The sequence below is a fragment of the Saccopteryx bilineata genome, chromosome 5 (assembly GCF_036850765.1).
Source record: "Saccopteryx bilineata isolate mSacBil1 chromosome 5, mSacBil1_pri_phased_curated, whole genome shotgun sequence".
NCBI lineage: Eukaryota > Metazoa > Chordata > Mammalia > Chiroptera > Emballonuridae > Saccopteryx > Saccopteryx bilineata.
Window position 1 is genome coordinate 96,011,060 of NC_089494.1, and position 21,472 is coordinate 96,032,531.

The window sequence follows — 21,472 nt, forward strand, 5'->3', positions numbered from 1 at the left end:
GCACCATCCCAACATGCCAAGGTTGTGGGTTTGATCTCCCATCAGAGAACATATAAGAATCAACCAAATGATGACATGAATAAGTGAAACAAGAAATCAGTGTTTCTCTGTGTATGTGCATGTGTGTGAGTGTCTGTCTCTCTCCCATCCTCTCTCATTAAAAATCATTATATAAATTTTAAAAAATCAAAGGCAATGGAATTTTATGGCCAGCTAAACTATTGATCAAGTATGGGGGTATATTGAAGCTATTTTTAGATAGTCAAGATCTCAAGTTTTTGAAATGAGTTACTAGAGTTGTTACATGATAATAAAAGAATTTAAAGCAACAAAGATGATGCATGAGATTCAGAAGACAGTGATACAACTCAGAATATTAGCAAAAGGATGACACAGGGTAATAAAGGTAAAAAGCTTGGAAAGCAACCAATCCAAATTAATGTAAGATGGTGGAAGGATTTTAAAAGATATTTTGTGGAAAGAGCAGAGATTTCTAGACTAGAATATATAAACTGTTAATTGAGATAATTAAAACCTTACTGACATAAACATTCAAAAATAAAAGTAAAAGAAAATTTTGGGAGGAATTTGTATGAAAAACACACAAACAATATATCAAACTAAAATATTGCATGAATATAAGCAAATGATGGAGCATAAGCTTCAAAAACAAGAACATTATTTATGTGGTACATAGTCACGGCATTGGACCCATAGATATACTAATCCAGTCTGTCACATATCTTGGCCAAAGACTGCATATTATTTACATGATCAATATGAAGTATATGCTGATGAGAAATTTTTTCACATTTTGATGTAAAATGGGGTGAGGGGAATGGAATACTTGATTATGGTAGTGAAACAGGATAAACAGAACCTTCAAATGTAAAAGAAGGATCTTTTCTACCATGATCAGAAGGCATTCTGAGGGTCATAGGGGTCACAATATTGTAAGAACAGAGAAGGAAGTCTTAATATTTGGCATTGTAATAAACAATCTTACATAATCATAATCTTATGAATGCTGCTTTTTGATTGTTAACTTTTAGAATCAATTATAAATGTTACAATTATAAAAACCAGTGAAATAATATAAATTTTCATGATGTAGAAGTAACAATAGCGAAGACAGAAGCAATGAGAGAGGAAGAGGGCACTACAGTGTTCATTATGTCAACGGAGGCAGTACGTCTCAATTCCCTGTGGTTAAATGAACAATAAATAGAGATTTAAGTGTGCTGAATGCTTTAGAGAGAGCCAATAGAAACTGCTAGACCAGTTGCATTTGACCATGCATATTTGGGGAGGAAGAGGGGCAGATAGATAAGATCTTATTTAATTGAGTTGAATTCAGGCCTATTATAAAAGAAATATGAGGTAACTTTTAAGCTAAAGGTAAGGAAAATATTGACAAAAGTAAACAAACCTATACCCTGAATTATAGTATGTAAGGTATAGTGGCAACAACCAGAAGAACTACAAATAGAAACACTTCCACGTCTTGTTCCATAAGGAGCAAAACTGGGGTGAGGCAAGAAAGTACTGTCTTGCATTATAAATCTTGCAGACATACCAGTTAATCTTTAAACAGGTGATTTTCTTTATAAAACACTGATAAAAAATAGAAGTAGTTCAACATTGCTTTCAATTTCTACTAATACCATTAAGTATGATTCTGCCCATATGAAGATGAAATAAACTACTTTCTAAGCATACAACAACTCTATATCATTTGATATAGGAAATACTAGTTGCTCCTAAAAAACAAGCAATTTTTATCTTTTCTAAAAATTGAGTTGCCAGCCTGGCCTGTGGTGGCGCAGTGGATAAAGTGTTGACCTGGAATGCTAAGGTTGCTGGTTCGAAGCCCTGGGCTTGCCCAGTCAAGGCACATATGGGAGTTGATGATTCCTGTTCCTCCCCTCTTCTCTCTTTCTCTCTCTCTTCTGCCACTTCTTTAAAATGAATAAATGAAAATTAAAAAAATAAAATAAAAATTGAGTTGCCAAATGTTTTCTATTCTTGGATGTCAATGCTGTTTGTTGCTTGAAAGATTACATAAAGTAGTTTGGCTGATGCTAAAGAGTTAGGACTTCAGTTCCAAAGCAAGTAGAGAAAATGTACAAACATACCTACCACCTTATAATGTACCCTCTCACCTATAATTTACAAGTTAAATTGATTTGAGTTTTATTTCCAAGGAGACATCAATGGAATAAACTCATGCATTTAAAAAGCACTCATCATTCCCACATTGCCAAACAAGAAAGTAGTTGCAAAAATTAAAGGCTTTCAGTAGCTACCACTGCAATGACACAATGATTGCAACACCCACTTGTACTGTTAAGATTTCCTTCCATGGAGTGATCATTCATAGTCACCTGCTAGCCCTTTATGGGCATCACAATGTGTCCTCATTAATCATTATTAAAGAAATCAGAAAATGCAGCCACATCAAGTGACTGTTTCCAGATTAATATTAGCACCAATGACTTCTCGTATTGGCCAAGGCCCAAGGGTACAAAAAAAGTTTTGAAGAAAGGGTTTGTGACTGAGTGTAGACTATATGATTTTGGGACAATTCTTTTCTTACATCTACTCTGGGCATTATAAAGTCAGTAGTAAAGCACAGGCCCTGCTGACCCACAGTGGGTGTTCAGTGTAAACTGACTGAATGCAAAGCTCAGGGCTCTCAGCTTGTTGGTAACATTATATGAAAGACTAAACAGTTTGAAATGTGTCTGTGGCCCCGCAAAGTGCTTCCCAGGTGCCAGCAAGCACAGTGTTAGGCCCAGTCTACCACACACAGCTCTCCTGAACTTTGCTAATGAATGCCTGTATTTGAGATCTGAATGACTGGTTTAAGGAATTTGATCTATAATCTATAGGCAAATACACTGCAGAACAATTTAAAAAGCCATTATCTTCTTCTAAATAATTGTCTTTGAAAGAGTTATTTTATTTTACTTGGAGAAATTAGCAATTTAACTCTTAATCATTAGTTGATTTTATATGACTTTTTGTAACCTTTCAAAAACCTTGATATCATTGCTTTTTCAGTCTTTTGCCTTAGATATGCTAAGAAAATAACTTGAAGTACTTAATTTTACTGGGCCTGTAGCTTTAAAAATTGGTTTAATGCTTTTTACACAGTTAAAAAATAATTCAGTAAAAGTCTTTAAAAAGTCAGTTAAAACTGAAACAAGCCCAAGAAGTTACTATATTTGCATATGATCTGTATTTGGAATAAAATTCCACAGAAGACAACAATGGCAGCTTATCAAATCAGAATTTCACAAAGATTTTCCATAGCCCTGCTAATGAAACTGACTCATTGGTCAGCTATGGTGAAAATTTAATGGGGCTCTAAGATAGGAAATGCATACAGCGACTGTGTTCAGTGGTTCCATTACATCAGCATGAAGAGTGCGTTAGGCTTCCAGTTCATCTGCTGCTTTCTGAGGCCAGTTCTAGAGCACCGCAGTTATTAATGCTTTAGCATTTTAATTGGGGCCAGACCCTGTCACTGAATTGAAAGACTTCATTTTGCCAGCATCATGAAATATTTGTACTTTATTTCAGATTGGGATTTTTTGAGCTATTAATCTGGTTTTATATATGTATTTTTCCAAGATGGCAGGTAAACTGCAACTGAATTCTGTCTGAGAAAATGATAGTCTATGGGATAAATTCTAAGGTAGAAATGGAGATACTATTATACTGTTATATGTAATTGAGTCAGTAGAAGATCAAATACTTCCTGTGGCATATTTTCAGAGAGTAAAAGTCTGAGATGAACCGATTTGCAGAATGTGCTATTTCTATCCCCAAATGCATACATTCTAAGAATTTTCCACTCTATTAGTGATATCTATGTTCATGCTTCACAACATTTCATCTTCCAGCATTTGTTCAGAATGCTAGATGCCTTTTGTGACAGATTTACCTATTTCAAAATATACTGAAATTGATAGGTCAGTTATTGCATTAAAAATAATTCTCACATTAAGTATCGCTAAAAATATGAAAATCGGCTTTGCCTTCTTCATAACAAATGATTGTATATTATACCTCATTTTCACTTCTATAACAATCAGTCTTTTACTTTGTTCTCAAATTTTATTTTAGGAGTTTATTGTAGGCTATTTTCATTTTTTCTATTTAGTTTTCAAATATATTCATTAGAAAATCTGAAAACTGGGGAGGATAACGAACTGGATGCATATGTTTTCTTGGTCAGGAAAGTAATACATGTTTGTTGTGTGAGCTCTAAGATACAAATTCCAGTTACTGAAATTTGTATCATTGGCTTGATCTCTCCATCCATCCTGTCACCTATCTGGCACATTAACAGTAATAACAACATAATAAATAATAATAATATTAATGAGTGCATATTTTTTGAATACTTATGTTTCAGAAACTCTAGTAAATGCTTTACCTGAATTATCTCATTCATTTCTCTCAACAGTCCTCTCAATGGTACGTAAAAGTATTCCCATATAACAGGTGAGCTATCTGAGACTTAGAGATACCATAACTTGTTCAATGTCATTACAAATGAGTGGCAGAACCAAGGTCTGAATTTCAGTCAGTCAAATGCCAGAGTCCATGTTTTTTTATTCTGATGGCTAGGTTGCTCTAGGATATTTTATTCTTTACTTTAGATATATTTTCAAAAACACCTGTGTATTTAAGTTTAGTCTGAGCTCTCAGTCTTCTAAATCCCCAAATTTTCATGATACTAGTTTGTCTTATACTTTCTTCCTAGTACTACTTCTTAGTTTAGTTCAGACTATGATTTATCATGCAGATCAGAATATGCCTGAGAGTGAAAAGGGCTGCTGTTATTAAGTATGTTGGGATAATAAGTATAAACTGGGATTGTTCAGACACATGGAGACATGGAGTCATTCTGATGGGCCACAAGATATCCCTTCTCTGTTCCTCAAACCCTCTCAGGGCAAAACTGGTTTTGTTTTGTTTTGTTTTGTTTTGTTTAGTGAAAGGAGCCAAGGGAGAGAGACAGACTCCCGCATGCACCCTGACCAGGATCCACCTGGCTAGCTCCCTACAGGGTTATGCTCTGCCCATCTGGGACCACTGCTCTGTTGCTTGGCAATCGAGCTATTTTCAGCTCCTGAGGTGAGGCCATGGAGCTATCTTCAGCAACCAGAGCCAACTTGCTCAAACCATTCAAGCCACAGCTGCAGGAGGGAAAGAGAGATAGAAAGAAATAGAGAAGATAGAAGGGGTGGGGTGGAGAAGCAGATGGTTACTTCTCCTGTGTAATATGACCGGGAATCAAACCTGGAACTTTCACACACTGGGCCAATGCTCTATTGATGAGCCAACTAGTCAAGTCCTGGTTCTACTTTTTGCAACAATCCTATAATACATCTTTTATTTTCTCAGGATTATTTTCTGAACAATTTTTTTCTTTTTTCTTTCCCTTATAGAGTAGAACATTTAATAAGCAACCTAAAAAGAATAAAATAGCCTAATATTCCTTTAGAGCTGAATAGCTATGGCTGCAGAGGCACATTCATTTATCACTGCTACAATAAAAGTATAAAATGTCCTGTACCTTTAATAAGTCCTTTTTCTTGCAGAGTTTTCAGGGAAGGTCTTCGGGTAATAAACTTCTTTAATCTGCTTTTAACTCGGTTTTTGTCGCTTGTATCGGAAGCACTATGATGCAGTCTGAACACTGGAGATTAAAAAAAAAACTGTCAGAGGCTTTCAGTAAATTTCTCCTTTATGATTATTACTTTATGCTAATACAAATAGAAAACAGTAGTTATGGAACAACTCCCTGAATTAATGGCTTATGCCTTTCTGCTTAGGGCATATAAGTAAAAATTTGCCCATATGAAAATATTAGCTCTGCTATAACATGAATGTGCAATGAGAATGTGGCTAGCTCTGTATAGTTACAGTTAATTTTCACTTTTACTCCCTCATAATTAACATAATAACCTTTGCAAGATAATTCTACCTATCTGTATCAAGACACAAAATTATGTTCAAAGAAAAACTTATGTACACAAGGGGGAAAACACTTTAGAATAGTTCATTTTCATTAATTATAACTACGTATTGCTTGTAGGTAATTCAGGTATTTTCAAAGGTCCTGCTTGCCCAAATAATTTTGTCAACCTCCTTTTTTTTAATGTTAACCCAAAGTGATTTCTTTTTCTGAAGCACTAAAAGTCTGGACCTTCATCAAGCATAAAGTCTAAATACATTGTTATGTTATTATGAATGACTGATAGATATTTATTATCTCTATAAGATAGAAATATTAAATGGGCTCTTCACAATTATAACCCAATTATGATAAAATGTGAGGACTTAAGGTACTTTAGGTACAAAGAACCTCTTTTCCTCTCAAGTCACCCCTTAAATAAGCCAATCACAAAAGTGAGTTAATAAGAATATATTTAAAATGCACTGAGACCTTACTATGTGCCTGCTATTCTCCCAAGCATCTAAAATGATTTAACTTTCTTCTACTACAATGTAAACTTCATATGGGTAGGGAATTTTATCTACTTTTGGAAATGCTGATCACTAATGTGTCCTTAATATCTCAAATATTGTTTAGCACATAATGATATTCAGCCAAAATTTACTGAATCAAGTCCTACAATAACCTTTTGAAATACAATAAGTCTACATATTTTAGAGATGAAGAAGTGGAGGCAAAGAAGATAAGTAACATGTCCAAGATCAAGTCTGGACATGGGGCCAGTCTCACAGACCTTTCTTCTGGTATTCTAATTTATTGGAGTATTGGTAAAAGAATAGAAGGGGAAGGGAAATAAAAATATCAGGATGTCAGTTACTCACTGAAAGTATTGTAGAAAGGTTTCATTCAAATAAATTTTAAAAATAATTATTGGGTGCAAAACATTTTGCTAACTTCTAGTTTTAAGGAAGCTAGACTTGAGCCATCTCACTCTTTCCTGATGAACTCAGAAGAATAAAGAGAAAAAGACACTTAGGAGGAACTGAAGTTTTAAAAAAATAAATTGCCTGAAATAGAGGATTTGAAGTCAAATGTTCCTAATGGGGTCTCCAAGGAACCCACCAAAGTGCCTAAGGGAGACTGTCTGCCTTTAAAAGTCTGCCTGAAACTAGACCACCTTCTTACACCACACACAAGAACAAACTTAAAATGGATTAAAGACTTAAATGTTAGACTGAACACCATAAAAATTTTAGAAAAAACATAGGCAGTGAAATCTCAAACATTTCTTATAGCAATTTTTTCCCTTTCATATTGCCTCAGGCAGGGGAAACAAAAGAAAAAATAAACAAATGGGACTACAACAAACTAAAAAGTTTTTTCACAGTAAAGGAAACCAACAACAAAATGAAAAGAGAACTCACCAAATGGGAGAACATATAGCCAATGATACATCTGATAAATAGTTAAGATCCAAAATTTATGAGTTTATAAAACTTATAAAAGTCAACACAAAAAAAAGAAAAACAATTTTATTAAGAAATGCTCAAAGAACCTGAAGAGACACTTCTCCAAAGAGGACATGCAGATGGCCAATAGTCATATATAAACGTGCTCATCACTACTCGAAGTGCAGATTAAAACAACAAGGTATCACCTCATGCTTGTCAGAATGGCTATCATCAAAAAATCAACAGACAAGTGTTAGAGAGGATGTAGAGAAAAGGGAACCTTTGTGTACGGTTGCTGGGAATGCTGATTAGTACAGCTATTGTAGGCAGCAGTATAAAGTTACTTCAAAAAATGAAAAATTGAACTGCCTTATGACCAAAAGATTCCATTTCTGGGTATATATCTGAAAAACCCCAAAACACTAATTTGAAAAATATATGTGCCCCTATCTTTATTGCATCATTATTTCTAATAGTGAAAATTTGAAAGTAGCTGAAGTGCCCATCAGTAGATGAGTGGATAAGAAAGCTGTGGTACATTTACAAACTATAATAACAAACTATAGAAATGACCCCTGAAAGTATAGTCTTGGTACATTTACACAATGGAATACCACTTGGCCATAAAAAGGAAGAAAATCTTACCATTGTGACAGCATAAATAGATCTGGAGAGTATAATGCTAAGTGAAATAAGCCAGTCAGAGAAAGACAAATACTACATAATTTCCCTTATATGAAAAATCTAATGAATAAAATAAAACTAAAAAAGTAGGAAAAATTTATAGATTCAAAGAATAAACTTAATAGCTGTTAGAAAGGAGGGGGTTTGGAGGCTGGGTGACAAAGGTGAATTAATAAAGCGAAGGAAAAAAAAACTCTAGATAAGACGCAGACAATAGTATGGTAATCACCAGAGGGAAAGGGGTTGGGAGAGTTAGAAGAGAGTAAAGAAGGGATAAATGGTGATGGAAGGAGACTTGGGTGCTGAACACACAATACAGTATACAGCTGATGGACTATAGAATTGTACACTTGAAACCCACGTAATTGTATTAACCAATATCACCCCAATAACTTCAATAAAAATAAAATGTCTGCCTGGCCCAGAGTGTGGGAAACCTTTTTATAACTGGTCAAATAAGAACAATTTTGCAGCCTCCTTACCCTAGCTTTGACCACAAAGTTGTTGCAAACTTGTTTTAGGAGGAAGGGCAGTCAGGATGAAGTGTAAGGCTAAGAAAGAAAGAAAAACATCCTGCCTTCCTCCTCGTTGGGTGAACAGTGGCATTTTAATTTTAAATTAAGTTAGAAGTTTTGATTATCACAGGAGATTAGGTGCTATTAAATACTGAATTAAGACAATACTTGCCACTTAAAAAGACCGTAATACACTATATTGCCTTAAAAAAGGTTCTTAACCTTAGTATTATTCATACTTTAGTTCAGACAGGCCTTTTGCTTGTTTGTTTTTGGTTTTGATCTATAGGGTTTTCCTGTGCTGGAGAAGAGAATGTTGAGAACCCTCCCTGGCCTCTGCCATGACTTGCCAGTAGTACCGCCTCCTTAGTTATGAACATCAAATACGTTTCCAGACATTGTCAAATGTCTCCTGGGGAGGGAGAAAGGGAGGTAAAATTGTTGCCTGTTGAGAATCTCTGTCTTGAACTGAAGGGCAAAGTTATAAGACCTGTTTAAGTTTTTATTTATTGGTGTTACAAGGTCTATTCAAACATTGAAAAAATATAAAGGAACTGTAAAAAGTAAAAAATAAAAATAAGTGAATAAAATTATTTTAAGAACATCTGTTTATAAGATATCTCTCTATAAGTATATATATCATATATATCATATGCATATCTGGTATGCATATCTGGTCTATCATGTTACCTATTTTTTAAATGAATTGGTTGTAAGAGTACAACCTCTATTACATAAAATGAGTTAATTGGTCTATTACTTGAAAATGTTGGGAATCACTGCTGTAGACCAGAGCTTTGCAGCTATTGTGCTGATCAGAATGGTTTTATAGGGTGAGATTTCTGAATGCTGTACAGGTTTAGAATGAGCCACCCCAAGGTATACTTCAATGGTACGCAGATTATTTTGAGATAAAGGCAACTTAAACCTAGCAGGTTCAAGAGAGACTTCTGCTCACCACTTAACTATCTGGAAGAATTTAAACTAGGAAGCTGGCCCATGATAATAATTATCACCAGAAGTTACTCTTTACATACCTTTATGACAGAGTAAACTAATAATTACTAAACATGTGCTCTCCCGGAAATGACCTTTGGAAGCCCCAAAGTGCACTGCCTCATCCCTATCTTAGAATGTTGTCTATACCTCAATTTCCTTTTTTCTCTGAACCTTTCATGTATGTAGGGATTGGGATTTCTGACTCTCTTATGTATGCAGGGCTCCTTACATTTGTAAGTAATTGAATTTCAGCAATTTCTTTTGCTAATCTGTCTCATGTCTACTAAATTACTATATCAGATGAAAGAACCTTGAGAGTAGAGAAAAAATTTTCCTTCCCATCAGCTCTCATGGAAATTGAGCAGGACCAAAGCATCCTGGGTCCCTGGGGCAGTTGCCATTGGGCAGTCTTATCCATTTGCTCCAGTGGGCTATAAAATGTTATTGTTAGAGTAGGTTGCTAGTCAGACATGAGCTGGGTATGGGGACAGAGAGGGAAAGGAAATATTAACCTTAAACATACCATTAGCTGATAATCAGATGGCTGATTGGATTTTTCAAGTTCCTGATAGGTTCACACCTGTGAGGAGCATGTGCAAAGGTACTAACAAATAAGGCATGACCACTATGCAACTTTCCACTGGGGTCACTAGACGTAAAAGTACAAAATGACAGAAAGGAGCCGTGCATGGTCTCAAAATGTGAACAGCACAGGCCAAACAGCTCCCACTACTAACAAAAATGCTCACATGTTGATGGGCAGGAACAAACCAGTGAGGGTGGAGGAGTGAGGAGGGTGGGAGAGGAGGGTCCAGGAGATGGGAAGGGTGGTCAAGCAAACAAAAACTGACTATATAAAATACCAGGTCACTTGGTTCTCTCTGATTTGCCCACTTGGAATTCTTCCAAGTATACTTTCCCTTTGCCAATAAACCACTGCTTGTTTTGCTATCTGCCTATCACGTCTGAAATTCATTTTCGAGAACTGAGAACATTACTACGGTGAAACTGGTGAGATACTTTTTTATGTGTATCTGAAAATAATTCAAAAAGCACTGCTTTAGACCTCTGCTGTCCCATATGGTAGCCACTAGTCACTTGAAATGCTTGTATCATTAGATTGAAAAAAATAATGCTTTAGATACTTTTGATTACAAAATATATTACTAAATTTAATATATTATTTATTTATTTATTTATTTTATTTTTTAGTAAGGGGGTGCAGAAAGAAAGACTCTTGCATGCCTTCTGACTGGGATCCACTCAGCAAGCCCACTAGGGGGCGATGCTCAGCCCATCTGGGGCTGTTACTTCATTGCTCAGCAATGGAGCTATTTTTTTAGTACCTGAGGCTGAGGCCACAAAACTATCCTCAGCGCCCAAGTCAACTCCCTTGAGCCAATCGAGCCACGGCTGCAGAAGAGGAAGAGGGGGGGGGGGAGTGGCGAAGCAGGTGGTTGCTTCTCCTGTGTGCTCTGGTGCCCTGACCGGGAATCTAACAAGGGCATCCACAGGCAGGGCCGATGCTCTACCACTGAGCCAACCAGCCAAAGCCTAATATATTATTAAAACTTATAATTTGTTACTTTTTAAAATGTGGCTACTAAAAAATTTTAAATTACAACTGTGGCTCATATTGTATTTCTGGATAGTGCTGCTAAATGATAAAAAAATAAACAAACACACATTGACCACCTACTATATGCATGGCAGTGCTGGATTTAACTGTTGTGAATAAAAATGCATATGGCCTGTGTAATTATAACACAGCATGGTAACAACTATAAAGTACTAGAGACTAAGGTTAGCTCTTAATGGAGAAATTGACCCAGGTCGTTTTGGAGAAATAGCAAGTGCCATTAGCAACAATTGCTTTTACAGGACCATGAATATCAGGCACTAACTGATTTAAAATTGTATGATTGGAAGAGTCATTCTGAGCATCCAAATACACTGTGCTTACATGATATCCTATCAACTTCTATCTGGGTCCAGTCATTGCCGCGACCACCAGTGGGACGTGACCTGTTCCAGCTGATAACTACATTAAAGCCCAGGGGTTCTGGGGTCTATACTGGAGGCGAAAGGAACACTTAAAACTTTCAGAAAAAAAATCTGCCTTACAGGAATTTTTATTTCAAGTCTACCTTTAAAATGAAATGAAATAATTACTTCACATGTCCATATGTTATCAAAGGTAACATTTTTAGTTCTAGTCTTACCACAAAAACTTTTCACTGTCCATAACAGAATACCAAACATATGGGGCCAAAGGCATATTTTTTCTGTCTTTTTGAAACCAGTAAAAATGAAGTGATTAAGGAGGGACTTGGCAAATAAAAATACATACACACAATATAAATGTGAGATTATGAAAATAATTAAATAGTGAGTTGCGGCTTTTTGGAACTCATTAGCTATTCCAGTGATAGTATTCTTAATTATAGAAATAAATATGTACATTATTTTGTTTTCAATAACACGGTCTGGCTCTACATGTGAGAAATGTCTGTAAAGTGTACTGATTTTTTGAAGAAAATAAAAATACATTTTCAAATGTTTTATCTTGTTTCCTTCTCATACAGACTGAGGAACTAGAGGAGATTTGGATATCATTACAGAATTTTCAACATAACCCAACTCTCCAAAGTTGCCTCTAATGATGACTTGCCTGAAGACAGAGTAGATCTTCAACTTCCATTTCCTGATGCCATAAATAATTGTCTTCAGATGACAAGTCAGATTACAAGGTTTTTGCCATCATTCATTTCACTCATTTTGTTCTAAGGTGAGTTATGTAGAAGTTAAAATCAACAGATGACTATAAAGCATGATGTACATTTTTTTAACCAATTAACTTGGAAAGCCCTATAATTAGAGGCTAAAAGTATAAAAAACACGTGAGTATAAAACAAAGTCCGTCACTGGGTCCCTGTGAAGAGCACTAAAAATATTTGAATATTGTGGTTTACAATCTGATTTTAACAGCCAAACTTATAAAACAGTTTATACTTTTCTGTTGTCAAGGGAGAAAAACTTGCCAAATTGTTCATTTTAAGTAAATACAACATAACCAATTAAGGAAAGTAGAATTTAAACACATGCCTATGATAATCAGGACATAGTTTGCTTCTGATTTCACTACTGATTTTAACAGAACAGTGTTCCATTTTCCCACAGCACCCAAGTGACCCCATGCATACTTTTAGAAACTTGTAATCATACAGTGCAAATAAAAGGACACTTTACTGGAAAATACACAGTGTGGTACAATAATCCATCATTTATGAAAAATAGAATTCAGCCTTTTCTTTTTCCTCAGAGATCCCACTACTTTTTGAGGGTGAAGCTTACAGCAATTTAAAGATTTATGTTAAGCCAATGAGCAGTTTTTTCCATTCCCATTTAAACTTTTTATTCAAAAATGAAAAGAGAATAAGATATGGGTTTAAATTCCAAAGCATTTAATCTGATTTACAGAAGAACCACTCTTAATTTTACATATTTTCACCTCATGAAAATTAACCTGAATTGGATTCACTTTCCAGGTACTCTAGAATTTACTTTTATTTCCTTTATACTTTTCTCTTTCCCCCCTCATTGATAGGTGATTTTTTCTTTCAGATGCAAACAAATAGGATATTTTTTCAAAGCCTAAGAATTGTGAATAACAATGTGCAATTTAAGTCTCAATACACAGAAGCTAAAGGCATTAATTTTAAGCACCATTCTTAACCATTTGAGAGATTTAATTGGTATTAAAGCTGCTCACCAGAGAATAGTTAGGATCTTGGGTTATTTAAGATGATCTTCAATAAATATCATTACCTATGAAAATAGGCATTAGCCCAACACAAGTTTTATACCTGATACAGCTATCATGGTGTTAAAACCACCTCTAGAGGTAGGATGTTTATAGCAATGGGTGTCCTTTGTATGTTTATTTTCCAACTTTAGTAATGGGACGGGGGAGAAACAGAATCAACTACCATTCTGTGAAGGGATAGGAACCACAAAAGAAAACCCTTAAATCTTCCAGAATCCAACAGTTTGGAAAATATGATCCAGAATTGTACATGTGCCATAATTTTTCTTGCTGTGGACCTTGTTTTGAAATAGTCCTGTTTTCTGCCAAACTGCTGTTCTCGCGGTATTCCCATGTTACATGTTGTTATTATTTTTTTAAAGTTGGAAACACTGGGAGAGCCAACATTCAGAAATGTTGCTAAAGGAAAGTAGAGAAAAGCTAACACAAACAACTTTCTAGGCTACTTATCACTTTTTTTGTGTGAAGTTGTACATAGGGGTCAGTATCCCATGTACAGACAGAGAACTCTCCCAGCAGCTGAGCGCTCCCCACATGGCAAGTCGAGAAGGATGTACAGAGCAAAGCTGGCAGTTGTTGCTCTGTGAGATCGTCTTACCACACTGCAGCGTCCAGAGAGGGAGATCCAGAAAGAAATGACAAAATAAGGTTATATCAGGCTCTTAATCCCCAGAGATTCCAAACCACTTCTCAAACCATCACATGAATTACATAACGAAGTACTGAATTGTCTCCACTCATATTTTCCTATACAACCTTCTTGTATTCCAAATTACCCTGTTGTACCACTTTTTAAATTCCTGAAATAAGAGCACTGTGCCCAAAATTGATTGAAAAGAGGAATAAAGTTTAGTAAATTTCTTTTCAGCCTCCTGCCTGACTCTTTTCCAGGGCATACCCGCTTGTGCAAATTCATGAAGCTGTAATAAATACTGTTTTGCCCTCGCCAGCATGTGGTTTTAGAGCTGCAAAACTCTGCACATAACTCCCTGTGGCAGAGTGGCAGAAAGGGTAAATCGGGCCTCGATGTACTGTTGCTCATTTAATCACTCTTTCTTCACATGCTCAGTGTAAATAGAAGTCATCATTTCAATCCCCAACTTGCAGCCTGAGAAACTGAGTTACTGAAACTTTAAGTAACTTAACTCGAAACACAAATCATGATTAAATCTGGAAATAATAATTGCAAGTGGGAATGAGGGGCATTTTAACAGCGGTACTTTGTTTTAACCACTTAATTCCCACTTTGACGTTGTAGAAATATAAGTGATCAGTGAAAACAGAAGGGTCTGATCTACCCAATGACTCATATTTATTCTATCTACCTATTTAAAGAGGAATGAGAATTTATGTAATGAAAAACATTTACTTTTAGACTGAATTCTCTAGTTTAAATAGTGAAAACTAACCATATTTTTGCATTTTCAGTGTCAATAAAGAGCTGGCAGTTTATTGTCATGTTCCTGTCATTCTGCCACATGGAAATTCCATGATTGCTTTTCCAAGTAATATATGTATCCATGTGTTCTACATCTAATGTATTCATGTCTATGATGTAAATCCTTTGTTGTCTTTTTATGTATGGGCTTAATAATTTTATTTTGCTGAAAATATGAGTATGTCGATGTTGATATCGTATTTCTACAGCGTGAAGTGGTGTTTTGTTTACTTATTATAGCATTTAACATAGCTTAGAGTTATTTAATGAATAACTACAGTGATGGTTATGTGATGACAATGACAATAATGACAGCTTTAATACTATAGTAAAAATACTTAATAATGGCACCACATATGTAATTTTTCTTCAATTGTTTCCTTCAAAGCTGTTTTCTTTTTGTAAACCAGTTAAAAATACTTTGGCATCAAAAGTTATGGAAATACTACATATTCAGAAAAATAGAAGACAAACCCAAAGAGCAAAAACCTGTGGTTTATACAGAGACATATGATGACTTTTATTTTCCCTAAAACAAAATCAGATAAATGTACGATGTGGAGTAAAGATTCAAATCATCAAAACATCTTTTGTCGATTAGATATTTTATCTTGACTTGTTATAGATAAAGTGTCAGTCAAACTTTGTCAGTTGAGAGTTATTCAAAACTGATAAATTTATTAACAAGGTAAGTGGTTACTGAGCTAAGGAAGTAGCTTATTTTGAAAGTAAAATTACTCAAAAAAGAAAAAAAATAACATAGGGCATCAATCCACACAAAGGGCACTATGTAGTAGAAATATGTTTTCCAAAAGAAAAAATTGTATATGGAACGTAGGAATGGGCTTTCTCCCAGTGATAGAAAACAGGCCGCAGTCCAATCAAGTGAAGAGAGTCTTTTAGATGGATATGAACATCAGTTTACAGAGAACAAAATAAAAAGCAGAACAGTGGAGTTGTAGGCATGGTAATTCCGCCATTGAAGTAAGAGCATGGCAAGATTTTCAGAAATTAACACTTAGATTTCTGTGAAAAAAAAAAAGTCAAGTTGGAGAATGAAATAATATTCATATTTAAGAGTATCAGAAAATTTCAGTGCTGATTTTATATACTGATTCAGATACGAGACCATGTTTAGCAGTGTTTGAATTGGGTGGGTGGTATTTAAATCTTCTCTCCATAAACAGCGAGCACTACCACTGCATTACTGTGTGTATGTGTGTGTATTTGTCGCTTTGTGAAAATGTGTGTACAGATACTGCATTCGAAGTGGGTACGGAGGGAAGTAATGTATGACAAGTTTGAATCTTTTTCTTCACTGTCTAAATTCCTGGCCCTCTGTGTAATCAAGAATGTGCTACAATGTACCTGTAATTTTCAAACCTAAAATTTGAACTAGGTTAGAAAAATATATATTACAGGCATCTCTTTTAATCCTATATCATATAATGTGGTAACTTCTCTTATTGCTGTCCATTCTGCAGATTAAAATCTGAAATTTAGAGAGTTTAAGCCATGTAGCAAATAAGCAGCAGAACCAGAAATGAAATGCAGAGCTGTCTGATTTTGAGTCCGTGGGAACTCCAAGTTGCCCTGTTGGTCTCCTCTCCATCTGTCTGGCAATGCTGTCAATGTACTAAGGACATAGAGAGATGGCAGTCACCTCCTATTGTAGTCAAGTACTTCCAACCTAAGATCTTAAATCATTTGATCTACCTGAGCTGCTGACTGAAAGAACTTCAAGTCTATCACTGCAGATGTAAAAGGGAAAATGGGTTGCCTTAAGTGAGATTAGTGAATCATAAGACAGCAATAGAATTAATGGCTCAATACTCTCTACACTGCCAGTCAGAAGAACTTAAGAAGGTGTTAGGGTCTCACACAGCCATAAACCCCATGAACACAAACTGAGTTCTTCTGATACTAGGCAGAAAGTGAATATGAGAGCCGCTCACTACATGCCAGGCTGCTATGTGTAGTGAAACCCGTGTGAATACTGAAGCAGAGAAGTAGAGTAGGGGATTGAGGCTCCCTTTTAAGTAAAAATGCTTAGTGACTTAGCCAGGTCTCTCAATTTATTAGTACTTCTTCTTGACTTCCATCATCATACAATCTTTCTCAAGTACTGACAGATGCATACTTAGCCCACAACCAGTGGTAGTCTACCTGGTCCCTACCGCCCACTAGTGGGCGTTCCAGCTTTCATGGTGGGCAGTAGCAGAGCAATGAAAGTATAAATAAAAAGATAGATTTAACTATAGTAAATTGTTTTATAAAGATTTATTCTGCCAAACTTAGCGAAAATCCGACATAAAGTACTTGGTAAGTAATTATTATCATATGCTTTAACTTGCTGTAACTCTGCTCTATAAATTTTATAAGGTAGTTACTTCCCTAGTTTATAAATCACCATTACTGTGGAACTGTTGGGCAGTTAGAAAATTTGATTACTAACAGAGATACAGAAGTGGGCGGTAGGTATTAAAAGGTTGACTACCCCTGGATAAGCACATACACTCACATCTACAGCCCCCTTAGCTCTTATCTCAGCTAAACCAGGAAATCTCATTCTTCTCTATGCCCAGCCACCAAATCTGCTTATTTTATTCCAGAAGGTTGCTTCATAGGAATATCAGTTTAGGATTACCATTGAGGAAGAAAGTAGACAAGAATTGATAATATATAGCCTCCTTCCAACAAATAATACTGTTCCTTTTAAATGATGTGCATTCCATCTCTCTCTTGAATATAAGTATTGGATTTTGAATTTTAAGTCTGTTTGCTCATCAGTGATGGAAACTTATTCAAGCAATGTAGATTCCTTATGCCTCTATTTTCTAATTTGTTAAATGGGGCCAACAGTATCTATCCCAAGGATTGTTGTGTAAATTAAATGCTCTGATACATGCCAAATACTCTGTAAAATATAGTGAATAATAAGCATTCGATAAAAGCTAACAATTATTATGAATAGTGAGAGTATGACAGATGTCCTGTTCATAGTCATGGTTGTAATAATCAGTAAGTGAACACAACAGGTGGTATAAAAAGTGTCCTTCTCACCCATCATCCTAGTGCTTCTCATATTGTCAACATTTACTGGGCAATTACAACATATCTGGTATTATTACATTATGCCCTTAGTAGTTGCATCAATTCAATATTTATTCACAAAAAGTTAAATACATATTAATATACATTAAAATTTAATTGACTGATATTTGGCTCTCAGTTAAAAAAAATACCTGTATATAGCCCCATGAGTTTATCTGTGATTAATTTCTACCAGGTAGAGTGTATTTCAAGACTTTGAACATGTGTTGAAATCATTGGTTTTTGAAGAACTACCCATTAAAGACTTTCTGAACTGTGACAATGGATATTGACAGTGCTTGTCAGACTAAACCACTATTGATTGGCTCACATCATGTGTATAGCAAAACCAATTTCTTTCAAGTGCTTCTTCTTAACTGAAATACATTATTGCAGCCTTCCTTTCTGTTTATTATCTCACCCAAGCTCATCCCATGTAACACATCCAGTGAAAAGGTTTCACAATGAAGGAAGCAGAAAACTGCAACACAGAGAAAATTGAAGGCACTTAGCAATCCAAATACTCTAATACTGTAAGTTGCTATTCTTTTGGAAAATATTGATCCCTTGCAGTCTTGTTTTTATTTTACAGTTCTCTTGAATAAGGAAAGATCATGGACTAACAGAGGTTTGCTATTGTTTAGTGATCCTGTGATGCTAATGGCTTCCACCCCTGTATGAAACTATTTTAAGTACTTTGTGTATGTTTAAGTTGTGGGAAAGAAAGTGTTTATGTTGGGTCTCCTGCCCACAAACATACACAGCTACACACACACACACACACACACACACACACACTCACCAAGGATGTGACTTTTCCCAAACTTTAGAATGTTTTCTCCAGTGAGTGACTCAGGCCAACTTTGGCCATATGCTACATATTGTACAGTTTTATTATTAATTTGAATTTGCATTGTGCTTTTTTCCCCAAGAGGGTACATTTCTTACTGAGAAAATACTCTTACATAACAAAAAACAGTTTTCATAATGCTCTACGAGTGGGAGGAATTTCAGATTTATTTATTTTTATCTGAAAATATAATCATTAAATAAAACCTAAACACATACCTTCCACAAGTACTGACTGATCATATCTCATGCTTCCTGCAGTGTACTAGGGACATTCCAATGCCCAAAGACATTTCAGACCTCGTTTTCGCCTTTTAAGAAGCTTAGAGTTTACTGAATGCAAATACATGGGGAGAGCAGGGTATTCCTAAATTCTTAGGATAATTCTCAAGGTATTCTTAAAATCACTGTCCTTTTATAAAATGATATGGATAGCTTACAAGAGTCACTCTGATACTAAATCAGGGGAGACATTGGTTAACTTTACTAATGTTTTTATTAAATCTGGCATGGGGGTGCCAGCTTCTTTTCTATTCTAAGCATGCCTGGAAATTTAAAGAAAAAATATTGCTTTGAAGGCTGGCAAATGCTACATGAGCTAAACGTATCATTCTTCAAAACCCTTTCTTAAGCACAGAGCTCCAAGCTGACTTGAAAGTTCTAGACTAGGATTTTTCCCAAGATAAGGATTGCTTGGCGTCTGGCCTCCTGCTCCATGCAGTGGCCCAGCACAGCGGCTGCGCTCAGCACCCTGGCTGTCTCTTCCTCGGGCCCTGCCCCCTGTGCGGCCTCCTCACCCCACATTCCCCAGCCCTGAGACAGGCTCCTGGCCTTGGGCCCATTGTCTTGGCACCCTCTGCAGGGGTCACTCAGTCCTGAAGAACAGTTGGTTGTCAGAGTAACAGCTTCTCATGCCTTTTCAGGACATTGGAGATCAGGAAATGTCAGGTCAGAGTCAGTCTCTCACAAAATAGTTTTATTGGGACAGGATCCTCAATTAGAGGCCTCATTTTGACATCAGCTTCAAGCTATTTGCTCCACAAATGTACGTGCAAGACACCGAGACCCTCTTCCCACAGGAAGTGTATGGAAAGTGCGAAGGGTGTGCTGCGCAGGTCTGAGCACAGTGTGTATCTGTGGCTCAGTGATCAAGGGACAGTGGAGCGTCGTCCTCCCAAATGCGGACAGACAGTGCAGTGTGTAGCTGGCAGCGAGCTGAGGCTCCCTAAACGAAGATGTAGCTGGAGCCGGTGAAAACTTGGCTTTACTGCAATAATCATAACTTATAACTTGAATTTCTAAAGAAGGACAAAAAACCACGAAAAGACCCATAGTATTCTGCCACTTATGGTTGGTATATAAACTGTTTTACATTTGTTGTGCATTTTGCATCTCTCTGGGTCCTTTACCGAAACTGTGGTCACCTGGTCTGCGACAGATGAAACTGCTTTTGTGTTCCTGCCACATCTTCAGATGAACTCTTCCTTCCATTGAAAATAGTGCTGGGAGAGCTATTTTCTGCCCCAAACCAATTACTATCCCACATATCTTCCTTCTTTTCCTAAATGAGTTCATTGTAATTAAATTGCCAAGATTTTTCTTGTTTTTGACCATCAGATAACCCCATTCCTGGGCACAGTTCATGTTAGAGTCATGGAAACATGAAATATTAAATCTAGAGGGAACCAGGGAAAACCCAGAGTAAATGTTCCTAACTTCTGCGATGAGAAAAAAGATACCCAAATTGTTTAAGTCACTTGCCTAAGGCCACATATTAAGAAGCAGGGCAAATATTCAAACAAATTTCTCAGCCACCATTTCTACATCCTTATGTCTGTCTTGAATCCCAGATTTCATTTCATTAGAAAAACTGTTCCTAAATCCCGAAGAATGTCCCAGAGAAGCCAGTGCTGTTATTCTAGGCAGGCCCTGCTGGCTCGATTCCTCCAGTGACCAGGAATTGTAGATTTCATTCTAAACATAGTCATGCCAGCAACTAATTCTGTTTGGTTCTACATGTTTAGAATTAGAGAATTTTGAATTTAATATAAAAATAAATTTAAATTTGTATGCATATTAATATATTCTAAAACTACATGTCCTAAGGGGGGAAATTACAGTAGTCTTTCTTTTGACATGTAGCAATGTTTAATGTTTTGCTATTATCTTTTCCTTTAGCTTTTGGTAACGTGCAATCTGTTACAGATTATTATTTGGGGCCTTGAGCCCTCCCTTTTCCTGGGGGGTGAGGATCCTGTTGCCAGTTGCCAGGACACTTCTCCGACACAGATGTCACTGAGGAGTGCTCTGCCGGATATGGATATCTTCTCCATGTGTTTTGACCTAAACTAGAAGAGAATAGAGAGGACTGAGGTACAAATGGGAAAATGCATCTCGCCAAGTTTCAACCTCTCCGAAATTCGAACTTTTGGATTATTGAACAGGCTGAGATCTTGGTTTTCTTTAAGCTTGTTTACTCTTGACAAAATAGAACTTCTGGTCTTGGAAAAAAAAATGTCTAGGGGTTTTAAAGGTCTCCAAAAGCTTCTTGAGACAGTAAGTACCTCTTACATAAAATAACACAGTGATGATTTAAGACCGGAGGAACTGGAAATGTGCGGATTAAATGACCTTTAAAATACA

The 21,472-nt window shown here is 36.1% G+C and overlaps 1 protein-coding gene and 1 pseudogene across 1 annotated transcript in view; both read right to left on the minus strand.

Annotated features, from left to right (window-relative positions):
- ARHGAP15 (Rho GTPase activating protein 15) overlaps nt 1-21,472 on the minus strand; it is a 694,101-nt gene that overhangs the window by 277,115 nt on the left and 395,514 nt on the right. Inside the window, exon 9 of the mRNA XM_066279712.1 lies at nt 5,591-5,713. Within this exon, the coding sequence (XP_066135809.1) occupies nt 5,591-5,713 (123 nt within the window). The remainder of the gene's footprint in view (nt 1-5,590; nt 5,714-21,472) is intronic.
- LOC136307037 (small nucleolar RNA U3) lies at nt 7,927-8,016 on the minus strand (annotated as a pseudogene).